At 38.9% G+C, this 11,967-nt stretch overlaps 2 protein-coding genes across 2 annotated transcripts; one reads left to right on the top strand and one right to left on the bottom strand.

The window, feature by feature from the left end:
* Positions 1-1,872: 1,872 nt before the first annotated feature.
* On the bottom strand, positions 1,873-4,450 carry LOC101312942 (probable protein phosphatase 2C 23-like). Its single transcript, XM_004302672.1, has 4 exons — positions 2,942-4,450; positions 2,738-2,851; positions 2,211-2,475; positions 1,873-2,099 (listed from the first exon to the last, which is right to left on the bottom strand). Exons 1-4 carry the CDS (start codon positions 4,448-4,450, stop codon positions 1,984-1,986), a joined length of 2,004 nt encoding a protein of 667 aa, XP_004302720.1. The 3' UTR covers positions 1,873-1,983.
* A 4,063-nt stretch (positions 4,451-8,513) lies between these two features.
* On the top strand, positions 8,514-11,632 carry LOC101314974. Its single transcript, XM_004305157.1, has 4 exons — positions 8,514-8,694; positions 8,774-8,859; positions 8,952-10,713; positions 10,947-11,632. The coding sequence occupies exons 1-4, from the start codon at positions 8,514-8,516 to the stop codon at positions 11,630-11,632; spliced, it is 2,715 nt and encodes a 904-aa protein (XP_004305205.1).
* Positions 11,633-11,967: the final 335 nt, after the last annotated feature.

The raw sequence follows: 11,967 nt of genomic DNA, 5'->3' as shown, positions 1-11,967 counted from the left end.
GGTGCGAACGTCCGTAGCTGAGAAAAATACGTGTATATATATATATAGTAAATCATAGTTATAAATACCTTAAAGATTGTCAATTTAGTTGAAAATCTACATAAATGATCTACTCACTCGAAGGCCATGTGCAAATTTGCATGACAATTCACATCAGTTTATGGTCGAAAAATTGGTATAATAAGTGGATGAAAATGACTAAAGAAAAATAATCGCTCATCGGAAGGGGATGTGTGTCATATATTGTCTATGTATATATATTTTTTCCTTTAAAAGTTTGTCTCCAGTTTGTTTAATATCATTTGGCCTAGTGGCATAAGTCTCTCATTCTAAGTAAGAGGTCGTGAGTTCGACTCACAGTTTTGTAGCACAATAATTGTGTATTTAATAAAAAAAAAATTTGTCTCCAGTTTAGTTTAAAGTCATTTCAGCATAAAAGCATCGATCAGACTTCAAATTACACTCATTCTTTAATATAAATTATTTTTTATTTGTTTACTTAGCATAACGATGTTTCTCTGAAGACAATCTTCCTCGTATTTCTTACATGAACACTTGGGTTGATGAGCTTAAAGATAAGGGTGAAGAAGTGTGGAGAAAAATCTGTGAGGATCTTGAGCCGGTGATCTATAATGAGGGCAGCTATATTATTCGAGAAGGAGAACCTCTTGATATGGTGTTCTTCGTGACATGGGGAAGTGTACTAACTTATGCGACTGGATCAAATGGTTCCTCCGGCACTATCCAATTGCAGAAAGAGAAGCATGGTTTCTATGGAGAAGAGCTTTTAACTTGGGCAGAAAAGCCTTCTAACAATTTGTGCAACTTACCCATTTCCTCCGTAACTGTCAAGTCCCACAAGTAAGCTGAAATATTTGCTCTCAAGGCCACTGATTTGTGGAGAATTTTCAATACGGACAATACAACTCTCACGATAGCTGCAGAATGATACTGTGAATTAATTTACTTATCATATTCCTGTAAATGCTTTGAATAAATTTAGGATCTACATCCAGGTTTAGCTATTTGGAACAATATGTTTCAAAGTGTGCTCAGGGCTATGTATCTCCTTCAAGTATGACTTCATGAAATTATGCATCTCTGCCAATAGATACAGTGCTTGTATTTAGAAGTTTATTTGTGAATTTCTAATTAGTGAAATAAGATTTTATATATTACATTCAATCCTAAATTTTTTTCTTTGTCAAAATATTTATTGAATTTGGATGTAACTATGCATGTGTACTAATGTGCTCTTCAACGGCCATGGACTGACTGAGAAAAGGAATAGACTATGATTTGCATATAAGAGTTCAAATACAGCAATTCTAGGGAAAGAATTGAGCAGACAGCTATAATTTTGTAGATTTGCTAGAAAAGCAGAGGTGAGGATGACTTCAAATTGAAACCTAATTAGGTAGAACTGGACTACACATAGGGATCTACATCAACTGCTCCATTTCTTAGCATTACGATTTGAAGGTTTTATTTTCTTCTAGAATGACTGTGTCTGATGTTCATTTACATCATAAAGTGCAAATCAGCTCAGATTGTGAGGTTTGGATTCCATAACAACTCCATCCTAATCTTGTCTTAACCACCCCGGTTTCTTTCCCTTGTCATGAAAGAAAGAAACGAAGAGTTGGAGAAATCATATTCTGGAATTGAAACATCCTAAAGTCACAGTTTCATCATGCTCATTCATTACCAGTGAACCACTTTCGGGTAGACATTCGTTCTCAATTTCACTCGTACAAGGGTTACTCATTTCGTATTACATTTTTCACCAAACCAGGAAACTTTGTTTAACACCTCTCTATATCTCCCAACCTTTACATACTGATCAGCAGCTATATGCAGCGTAATGGGTATGTTACTAGGGTAATGGGGGATATAAAAGGAACAAATGAAACAATGAATGTCAAAAATGGTCATCCAACCCTTCTTGCGACTGTAATTTGTATTTGCAGTATTTGTGTTTATTCAAAGCGATGAACGCCATATTCTTCCCTCGAGTGAAATAATAATAATGGAAATGTCATCATGGTAGCGACGGCGTTCCCCTTGTGGTATGTCAAGCAGTTCATGGAAGGCCAGTCCTGCAACCCCAACATGCACATGAGTTGAATGTCCCATGAAAATAGTTACTGACTTGCTGCATTCATCTTTCAGTTCTTGGTTGATCGAAATAAAAGGGCTATAGTACTTACCAGCTTTCTTTGCTGCTCTAAACAACACTTCTTCAATCAGATGTTGTGCAGGGTCACCATCAGGAAATGAAGAGATGAAAAACTCTACTTCGGAGACGGCTTCTTCGTTGGTGAAGTACTGATAGAGTCCATCAGAGGATAATATTAACAGTCTGTCTCTTGGCCTGAGTTTGTGGTGATAGAGCGAAGGTATACATGTGATGTAGGGGGCAGTCCCAACATAATTGAGTCTAAACATCTCTAGCAGTGCATCATTCCATTTTGGCTGCGAAAGAAAAGGTCGGATGTTGAGTTCAAAATCGCCACTCAAGTTAAATCTCTTGTGCTTTATTCTTCAACACTCCTCAAAATGAAGAATTATTTACTGGACTTATTATTACAGTACTAAAATAGTAAAGCCTTGTGGAAGATGATCAATTGTTATTCATAAGGCATTTAGATGGAAGTAACTGGTAATCATGTAACTTTGTAATTGAAACAAATCTAAAGTTCATCCTTATCAGAACACAAGTTTAAACTAGAAGTACCTGTTTTAGAAAGCCAGCACCAAATGCCCGAGTGACCTTCAAATAACCCTTCACTCTCTTGTTCATCACTGCAGAGGCGTCATCAGGATGTTCATTCCTTATTCTTTGAACTTCCTGTTAATCAAATAATTGGGGCTTCAGTTAGTCTTATATCTCGAAAACAGAACAATCAAAACAGAGAACACAAGGAGAATGTCAATATACCTCTTTCACATTTGTGCTGTGATCCATTGTCAGCTGAACCGAAGTCAAATTATTTAAACTGTAAAGCTCATCAGCATTAGATGATCTACGTTCGCATAAAGCTTCCTCATTAATCCGTTCCAAGTTTCGCTTGATCTTGTGATCGGCTTTCCTAGCCAAAACCGCACGACTATCCCCAACATTCATCAAGTAAACATCATCTCCCTTCATCAACATCACCAGCACACAAGATCCCATCAGAGCCAACTCAGGATTTTCGGTAACCATCTTATCGGCAGCATCCAAATAGGCCTCCTCAGTTTTTCTTAACGCCTCCGAAAGAGCCTTGAGAACATCCGAGGGGTTCGCAGCTGCCACACCATTTGACACCTTAAGCTTCAAGTTCTCCTTATCAAGCTCTGGCATTTCTCTATCCCATTCACATTTCCATCTCTTCTGACTCTCCTCCCATTTATTATCCATCTCATTTCTCTCATTCCTTAAATGTTGGCTCTGTTTCCTATTTGACAAAACATTCTCCACTCCACAATTCTCCTTATCAACTCCTTCAATGAAGCCAATCTCCGATGACTTCAAATCGGTGGATTCAATGTCGCTCCACAGCAATCCCTTTAGCTCCTCATGCACAGCAGAGTAAAGATTAGACAGCAAATAATCAGGAGCATCAGGGCCATTAAAACCATCATAAATTCCCACAAAAACCCAACCATGCTCATCTGAAACCACAACATGAACTCGATCCTCACCCGCCTTCCCTTGAGCCCACTGAAGATTCTTACTTTCCATTGAGAAATCCTCACTCCCATTCTCATTTCCACCCAAACTCGCATTACTGCTCAAATTAGTACTGCTCGTGTTTAACTCTCCGCTGATTTTCTCCGACTCCATTTCTTTCGGCGTCACTGCCGACTTGTGCCGCCGATTCATAGCCTTAAAAATCGCTCTTCTTATCCTCCTCATCAAATTCCTTCTTTTTTGCTTCTTCTCAAGCCCAAAAGAAAGGCTCCTATCAAACTTCTCCGACTGCTTCTCAATCGGACCGGAACACACCAACCGGTCAATCGGACCGGACAGGAACCCCCGCTCGATCGGACCGGACAAGAAGCCTCTTTCAGCAGAACCGGAACCCGGACATCCCGAGTTCCTCGGAACAGGCTGCAGAGGAATCGAAGCGAAAGAGGTTGAGCTCTCAAACCTGGCAGCACGATCGAGAACGCCGGAGCTGTCGGGGTAGAGATCATAGAGCGTAGTAGACAGCGGCGTGAACGTGTTGGCGCTGACTGAGGCGCCGGAGATTGACCGGAACGTGGTCGTAGCCGGGTTGGTGAACTCGTCAGAAGAAGCTTCAAACGACGTCGTGGGGGAGATTATTGTTTCGGGGCGAATGTAGCAGAATGAGTGGCCGAGACCCTCGTCAGGGGAGACGACGTCGACGTCGATGTCGTGGCGTCTGGAGATGTCGCCGGTTATCGAGCAGCAGTGAGCGATTTTTCCGACGCCGTTTCCCATCGGAAATGGAAAGACTAAAGGATTTGAAGAAGTGTGTTTGGTTCCAACTTGGTTTTTTAGCAAGTGTTGGAATGTGGAATGTGATTCTTGTTGTTCTATGGGGTTTGAAGTTTGAAAGCAGTACCGGACAGAGGGAATGAAGGGGAAAGTCTGAAAGTCAAGAGAGGTGATGAAATGGGAGGGAGAGAGAGGGAGTTGACTTTTCAGGGGCCGCTTTGTTTGCTTACTACTTTTTTAAAATAATATGGGAATACAATTCCTTCGGCTTTGGGGTTTTTTATTTTATTTTATTTTGAATTGGGAGTTGACTTTTGGATTTGGGTAAAAGCGTGTGAAGGTTTTGAATAGTAAAAGATTTGGATACGATAAAAAGTCAACAATCCAACGTTGCAGTTTTGGCTTGTGAAGCTTCTTGCCGAGGTAACTAATCCCTCAAAGTTGTTTGACAGCATACTTCGTTGAAAAGGGTTTTTCCTTTATCAACGGGAATTCTAGGTCCTAATGAAATTTTGTTGATTAGCAGTCTACCACCTCAATCCTCGCCTCCCAATTACATGCACAAATGATGATCTTAGTAAGAAACTGTCCTATTATTTCGATGAAGAATAAGGTACATATATGACTTGAGCTATCTCGAATATAGACTTTACCAGAAAGTGAGATAGCTCAGGTTACTCTATTTGGTCGAACCGACTACTTAAAAAGTCAGAGTTATTTTCTCTTTGTTACATTTTGTTAAAAGGTAACAATTCGAGAATAGAGATATTAATCTTGATTTTGATCCGATTATTAATACTATGACTTTTGGTAGTGAAAAACATGATATGCACAATATATTTCTTTATTGTTCCTTATTTATGAGAATCAACATCTTTTGATTTACATTTCTCTTCATGATATGAAGAATTTACAAATACAAATTACATCTACAAGAAAAGGATGGCCACAGGGTTCCATGATCTTACGGGTCGAATCAAGATCGGTAATGCGTGTTTCTATGTTATTCAAATTGGATATTCCATTATAAATTTAAAGCGTTGTTTGTGACTTTAAATTTATAGGCTGTCAATTTGACATGTACGCCATTTGTTTTTATAATTCATAATGTGAAACCATCAACGATTCATAGAGATCAAAACTGCACCTCCGACTTTGATCCCATATGCACAATTGCACGTATGAATGTCAACATGAGCTAATGGTTTTGGTTTGATATTCCAAGCGAATATACGGGTTTCTTGATATATAACTAATCAGGTATAATCTTTAGCAAAATGAGAAGACCGTTACAAGCATGGATGAAGTACCCCGGGAATTTGGTGGTGCGACTGGTGCCTGTACTAGAAGAAATGATTTTTTTTTCTTTTTCTTTCTGATAAATCAAGGTTAGAGACTACTCATCTTCCTACCTTGAGATTTCTTAAGAAGGTAAACGGGTACAATGGCTAGAGAGCCAAACTAAGTCAGCAAAAACAAATGATTACTACTTGATTCAGAAATCCACGAGAGAGAATATAATAAAAAGTTTACAAATATTACGTCAAATAAAAGTTGAATAATGGTATGATTGAACTAAGTTCTTTTCATATACTAATTTGATTAACTATTACCTGTGGTCGAGTTGATAAGTGACAAGGTGTAAAATTCATTTAGATATTGATTGAAGTTAAATCCCAAACTATTATTTGTATAATCCCAATCAATTCTTTGTGATTAGGGAGAGGAAGCTCTATGACATGATTCTCAGGATAGTCCGTAGATCAGAACGTTTGATGAAACCGTGTGATTTGCACAGATTTATCCGTGAGTCAAAACCTTTGATTAAACCATGTGGTTTCCACCAAGGGAAATTTTATTCACATGCACATACTCAGTTGCTAGATACACATAGCTCAAATTTTGTTTGTTTTAACTTTGTCCATAAACTTCCTTTACTGCCCCTCTTCTTGATGGGAAAAGAAGAAGAAGAACATAGATTCAAAGGTTCAAATCACATCGAGTAACTCGAACACCACTAACATCAAACATATTGAAATCTCATGAATAATGAGGCAAATATGTTTATGAGTATCAAAACATCAATCGTCAGCATTCCATCAAATCCAACACATGTGTCTTTCCAAAACAAGTTGATGTATATGACTATATGCAATACAAGTAGGGAAAATTTTACACAGAAACATGATTCAAATTTTTCTTTAAATCTGATCATAGCACCATAAGCAAACCTGATTAAATTTATTCAGTTTGGACTGGGTTTGGCTTATAGATCATGTTCTATTGAATTCAATAAATTATTCAAAAACAAAGCATTTAGAAACATGCACAGATGAATGGAAAACCATTTAATCAATCCCAATCACAAGAACTTGAATAACAACAATGGAGAAATTCATTTCATTCAACCCAGATTTGTGTATGTCACGATATCATGAGCGGTGTAGGAGCTTTTTGGTCACCTGTCACCGGCATTGTTGGAAGGAGTTGGCGTCATTAGTATAAAGGGTAAAAATGTATTAAAAAAATATTTGAAAACAAAATGTGTGTATTAAGAAATTAGGTTTGTGAAAATAAAATAATAATAAAAATAGAAAGAGAGCCCAAAAGGTGGAGGTCGGCGATTGAGCGTAACGGCGTACCCGAGCCTGCACGCAGGCCGACCCACTCTAGCCTCTCAGAAATTCGATTCATACCCACCCAGCCCAATGTAACCTAGTACCTCTTGAACTAATGTCAATGTGGACCGCACGACCCCATGCGGCCACTTTCTCGTGTGAATAGGCCCAGGCCCATCCATAGGCCCGGACCTTTACCGGCTTCCCGCCATCTTTATTTGCCCCCCGCTGGGTTACAAGCACGGCGTTACCCGTGCTCGGCAATATGTCATTCACGCGTTGCCCTATATTAACCGTATTGTCTAGCTCCTGATTTTCGATGTGGGATCCTATTCCTCATACCATTTGGGTTTTGTTTTCGATTTTTATTTTTTTTTTAGATTTCTGGGTAGTGTTCCCCAGATCTTCCATACTATTCCATAATGGCTTTGCCTTGGATTTTTCTGGGTATTTGCGGAGCCCCACCCAGCTACCACCTATGGTTGTTGTTGAGGTTCTGCTCTTGGAAGCTTTGTGGTTTTGGTTTATAGAATACTGCACAGGAAGCGTTTGGGTGTTGCACCGGTGAGTTCCGGCCAATAATGAAGTTTGACGGTGAATCATTAGGGGTGTTTCAGTTCATATGGGTTGTGGGTTAGGGTAGACCAACCGACCAATTCCACAAACCACACCTATGTTGGCGTTGCGAAAATATTTAAGGTATAGTTCATAGTTCTATGCTGGACTGAAGTGCCACATATATATGAAGCTAATTAAAGGAGGATCACGAAGACCGGACAAGTACGAGACCCCAAATGCCGCAAACAGTGGTGGACTTCCAAATACGTACTTTGGATGTCTTTGATTTTTCAATTTCGTTTTCTCCTCTATTTTTCTGCCTAAGGTAAAGAGAAACAAACACGACCTTCCAGTTCTTCTGAATTATTCTTCATGTTCATTGAATCTCTCGTTATTATCAATTCAATGGTAGCAACTATGATTATTACTGATGCATTGTGTACCCAGACTATGTTTGTTATGATTTTTGTGCGAATTTGGTTATAGGATCAAGTTTTAAGGAATGTCATTTGTCTCTTATTACACAGTAATGTAATTTAGGGTTTGAGGGAGTTGAATAGGTGTGATTATTTTTCTGTTGCTTTTCTTTATATTTCAACACGAATGCAAAGTTTTAGATTTTGCTCAAACTCATTTAGATGCATGTTTGGTTTGCCTGAATTCTAACCCAGATTATCAAGTACTCTTTAGAAGCATCAGTCATGATCAAATAAAGTAGGCAGAATGTTTTGCTTGTTATTCCATGGTTAACTGTTACATGTTTATATTAAGTTTTCCAGGAAATGGAATTGCGCGCCTTTCCTTTGTTTCATGATCTTTCGTTTAACTATGTTCAGATTGGACAAGCTTGTAGCTGATCGAAGTCATTTTGGAAGTGAATTTTCCGAACCATGGGAAGGAAGCTGCGGGAAAAACAGCCTAGCAATGCTACAGGGAGTCCAGGCACAGGAAATAATCAAGGGTCGTGTGTATGGGGCATGCTACATATCATGAAGTATCACCACTGGCATTATGTCAAGAAAAGACTTGTCTACAAGAAGCGTGGCAATAATAAAAATGGTGCAGCTGCAGGTAAGTAAAATGTAGTGCATTTAGCTATGGAAAATTTTACTTAGCGGTATCGTTCTCAACCGAGGATGTTTCACTGCAGGAGTTGGAAATCATGGGAATTGTGGAGATGCATGTAGTTTTCAGGGTATACAAGACAATGATGCTAAGATGGATAAAACTACTACTGTAAGTTAAACCAATTGCATGTGTTTGTTCTTGTTAGTGTTTGAGTTATAGATTTTGATGAGCAGTTTGAATTTAAGATGTGTACATTTTAGGCTGAAGAAAAGATAAATCCGTTGAGTCCAACGACCAAAGCTTCTGTTAAGGCGCGAATAAAAACACGAATTGCTGAAGAAATGGCTAAGAGAAGCAGACATAACCGGACTGCAAGCTGTCCAGTAAGATCACAATTGACACGAACTGAATCGATACATCATTTTGAACCACCTTTAACTATTTATCCAATTGCTGAAATGGTATTGAATGAGCCAAGTCCTCGAACTGTTGCTCACGAAAACAAGGAAAGCTCTTGTTTTGAAGAACCAAGTAGTAGTGTTAACAACAATTGTGCAGAGAGCAGTGCAATGAGTGTTGGTCATGGAGATCGCACAGTGGATCATGTCCTGGTTAATGAGAATCAAAACGATGAGCCATTCAGTCAAGAACAGCTTGACAATGAAATAGTACAAGATATGTTAGAGAAGAAGTTGATACATGTTAAAGAACTTGATGCAGATTCTTCGGGCCATCAAAAGGAGTATCTAGAGGCTTTGGATATAATCAATGTAAACAAAGAGTTACTTGTGAAAATTTTACAGGATCCGGGTTCTCCTCTAGTTCAGCACTTCCAGAATCAACAAGCAGTCAGCGCAAGAATGAGCTTAACCAAGGCAGAGTCATTTCCTATGCCTGGTTCATTAGGCAAAGGAGGTTGGGAACCTGAACCTACTGGTAAGCTTAAATCCAAGCATGAGCCAAAAGATGTTAGTCCAGCTCCAATGCCTACATGGTCAACTTCATTGAAATATGCTAGTGAACGGCCAGTACCATCGCTCAGTGACCACAATGAGGAGAGTTCATCTTCCACGTCTCATCCTCGTTTAGAAAGTCAAGGTGAGAATCCGGTGGCGATTAAGCGTTTCAAGGATCTTAGACAGAAAATAAAGCATGTGATCAAGGAGAGTAAACAAGAGAGTCGACGTATGATTTCCATGGATGCCATACTTCACAAGATTCCTCATGGTAAAAAGCTTACAAAAGAGCTAGAGCAGGAGATTGTTAGCCATTCGAAGGACCCTGCATTGCATAGAGAAGGTAAAGATAGTCCAAGAAGTAGTTATGGAAGTGATCATTCAGTTTCTCTCCTAAAGAAAACTAAGTTGCACCACATGAGAAGAACATCATCTTTCGATGCATCACATGATAGGTACCGTAGATTGTATGAGACGACTAGTTTCAACAAAGAGGCCAAATGCCATTCATCATCTGAGAGATTGCAAGTTAGAGCAGAAGAGTCAGGCTCACCATTCCAGAGCTCACCCTTCCGGAAAGTCCCCAAAAGTCTAGGAAGAATTTTCTCCTTACCTGATATGGAATCGTACTATCAGAGTGAGGAATCTCCAGATGGTTTTCCTTCTCAATCGCTATTTAAAAATTTTGAAGATGAAAATGCAAGCAGAAAAAGCAGATTTAGTGAACAAAAGACGGAGCTTTCTGAAGTTTCAGAAACTGAGTTACAGCTAGATCTTCCCATAGAAAGTGAAGTCCAAGAAAACTTGGATGATGCTACTGAAACTAATGCAGTCACTAGAGATAAGGTGGAATCAACATCAGTTGTGCAGGATGATACAAGTTCTAAGGTGCCAACTGATGAATTTGAAAAACTGGCAGCAGAGAACAGTGTTTCTCATACAGAACAAGATAGTGATCAGCCTCATATACAAGCCAGTACCAGTGTTGCAGATCCCTCACCCGCCTATGTCCCTGACATCAATGCTCTTCAAGATATATCCAGCCCAATATGTTCCCAGTCTGAAGGTTTGTTTTTTGTAAACTTCTTCAGTAGCTGCTACCTTATTTTATATTGTCTCAAACCAAAATGTATCGGTTTTTAGCAATGACAAAACATACTTGCACCAGAGTAATGTTGGATTTGATTTTTGTTTTTTTTTTTCTTTTTCACATTGCAAAATCAAACCATTTTTCCTACATCAATCGCCAACTTAAGGCTTTCAAGCTGAAATGGATACTTATGGATATTGGTTTTATAGGAGAAGAATTGGAATTAAAGCACGAGCATGGACCAGATAACTTGGACAACAAGCAATTGAAGGAGCCTGATATTGATACCGCTAATGAAATTAGCAGTGGCTTGGATACTGAGGAAGTAGAAACACCTAGAAAACACTCGCATTATGACATAACTCATGTTCAAGTTGATGAAAGAGATATGATTGAGTTTAATTATGTGAAAGATGTGTTGGAATTGTCTGGATTCAATGGAAACGAGTGCCTTGGGACTTGGCATGCTGATGATGATCCACCAGTCTGTCCTTTGGTGTATGTGGGAGTCGAAGGCTGCTTCGTCCTTGATCCTGATTGTGTAGAAAATAAAGAAGGTGGTGAATGTGATCACTTGCTGTTATTTGATCTGATCAATGAGGTGTTGATGGAGATTTCTGGGAGGTCATACAACTACTGTCCAAATGCCTTGTCTTCGCTATGTTACATCCGTCTAATGCCAGCAGGACGCCGTGTTCTGAAGGAAGTCTGGACCCTTATAAGCTGGTACTTGAGCTTGAGACCGGAGTTTGATCAATCATTAGATTATGTTGTGAGCAACGATCTAGCAAAGAATGATGGTTGGATGAACCTTCAATTTGATTCTGAATGTATAGGGATTGAATTGGAGGACCTGCTTTTTGATGAACTTTTAGAGGAAGCTATCTGGGAGTGAGCTTGTGGATACATCAAATTAGTTCCTTTAAGTACCTTCTTCTCTTGTAATGTGCCATCTGATTTGTTGATGCTTGATTAATATTGTTACAAAATTTTGTATTTGTAGGAAGAAACAAAATTTTGTTGGTGAATAATAGGAAGAAACTAATATTTGTTGGTGAATATGCATATTGTACAGTTAGTGAAATATTTATTTATTCTGGAAACCTTTGCTCAACTGTTGGTGGAGAGCAATGGCTCATGGTGATTTTGCACACTATGTAATTATTCTGTAACTTGAAGTCCTGGTTTTGGATGATGTGATGTGCTGCTTAACAACTGGAATTCTGTCCT

Source organism: Fragaria vesca, linkage group LG6 (assembly GCF_000184155.1).
Source record: "Fragaria vesca subsp. vesca linkage group LG6, FraVesHawaii_1.0, whole genome shotgun sequence".
Lineage (NCBI taxonomy): Eukaryota > Viridiplantae > Streptophyta > Magnoliopsida > Rosales > Rosaceae > Fragaria > Fragaria vesca.
Note: the sequence above shows the minus strand (reverse complement) of the source record. Positions and strands in the feature narration are given on the sequence as shown.

Excerpts from the sequence above, each read along its gene's own strand:
- LOC101314974 (XM_004305157.1), top strand. The coding sequence starts at position 8,514 with ATGGGAAGGAAGCTGCGGGAAAAACAGCCTAGCAATGCTACAGGGAGT. Across the intron at positions 8,695-8,773 it reads TAAAAATGGTGCAGCTGCAG|GAGTTGGAAATCATGGGAAT; the intron begins GTAAGTAAAATG and ends GTTTCACTGCAG. Across the intron at positions 8,860-8,951 it reads AGATGGATAAAACTACTACT|GCTGAAGAAAAGATAAATCC; the intron begins GTAAGTTAAACC and ends TGTACATTTTAG.
- LOC101312942 (XM_004302672.1), bottom strand. The coding sequence starts at position 4,450 with ATGGGAAACGGCGTCGGAAAAATCGCTCACTGCTGCTCGATAACCGGC. Across the intron at positions 2,852-2,941 it reads ACAGCACAAATGTGAAAGAG|GAAGTTCAAAGAATAAGGAA; the intron begins GTATATTGACAT and ends TTTGATTAACAG. Across the intron at positions 2,476-2,737 it reads GTGCTGGCTTTCTAAAACAG|CCAAAATGGAATGATGCACT; the intron begins GTACTTCTAGTT and ends TTTCTTTCGCAG.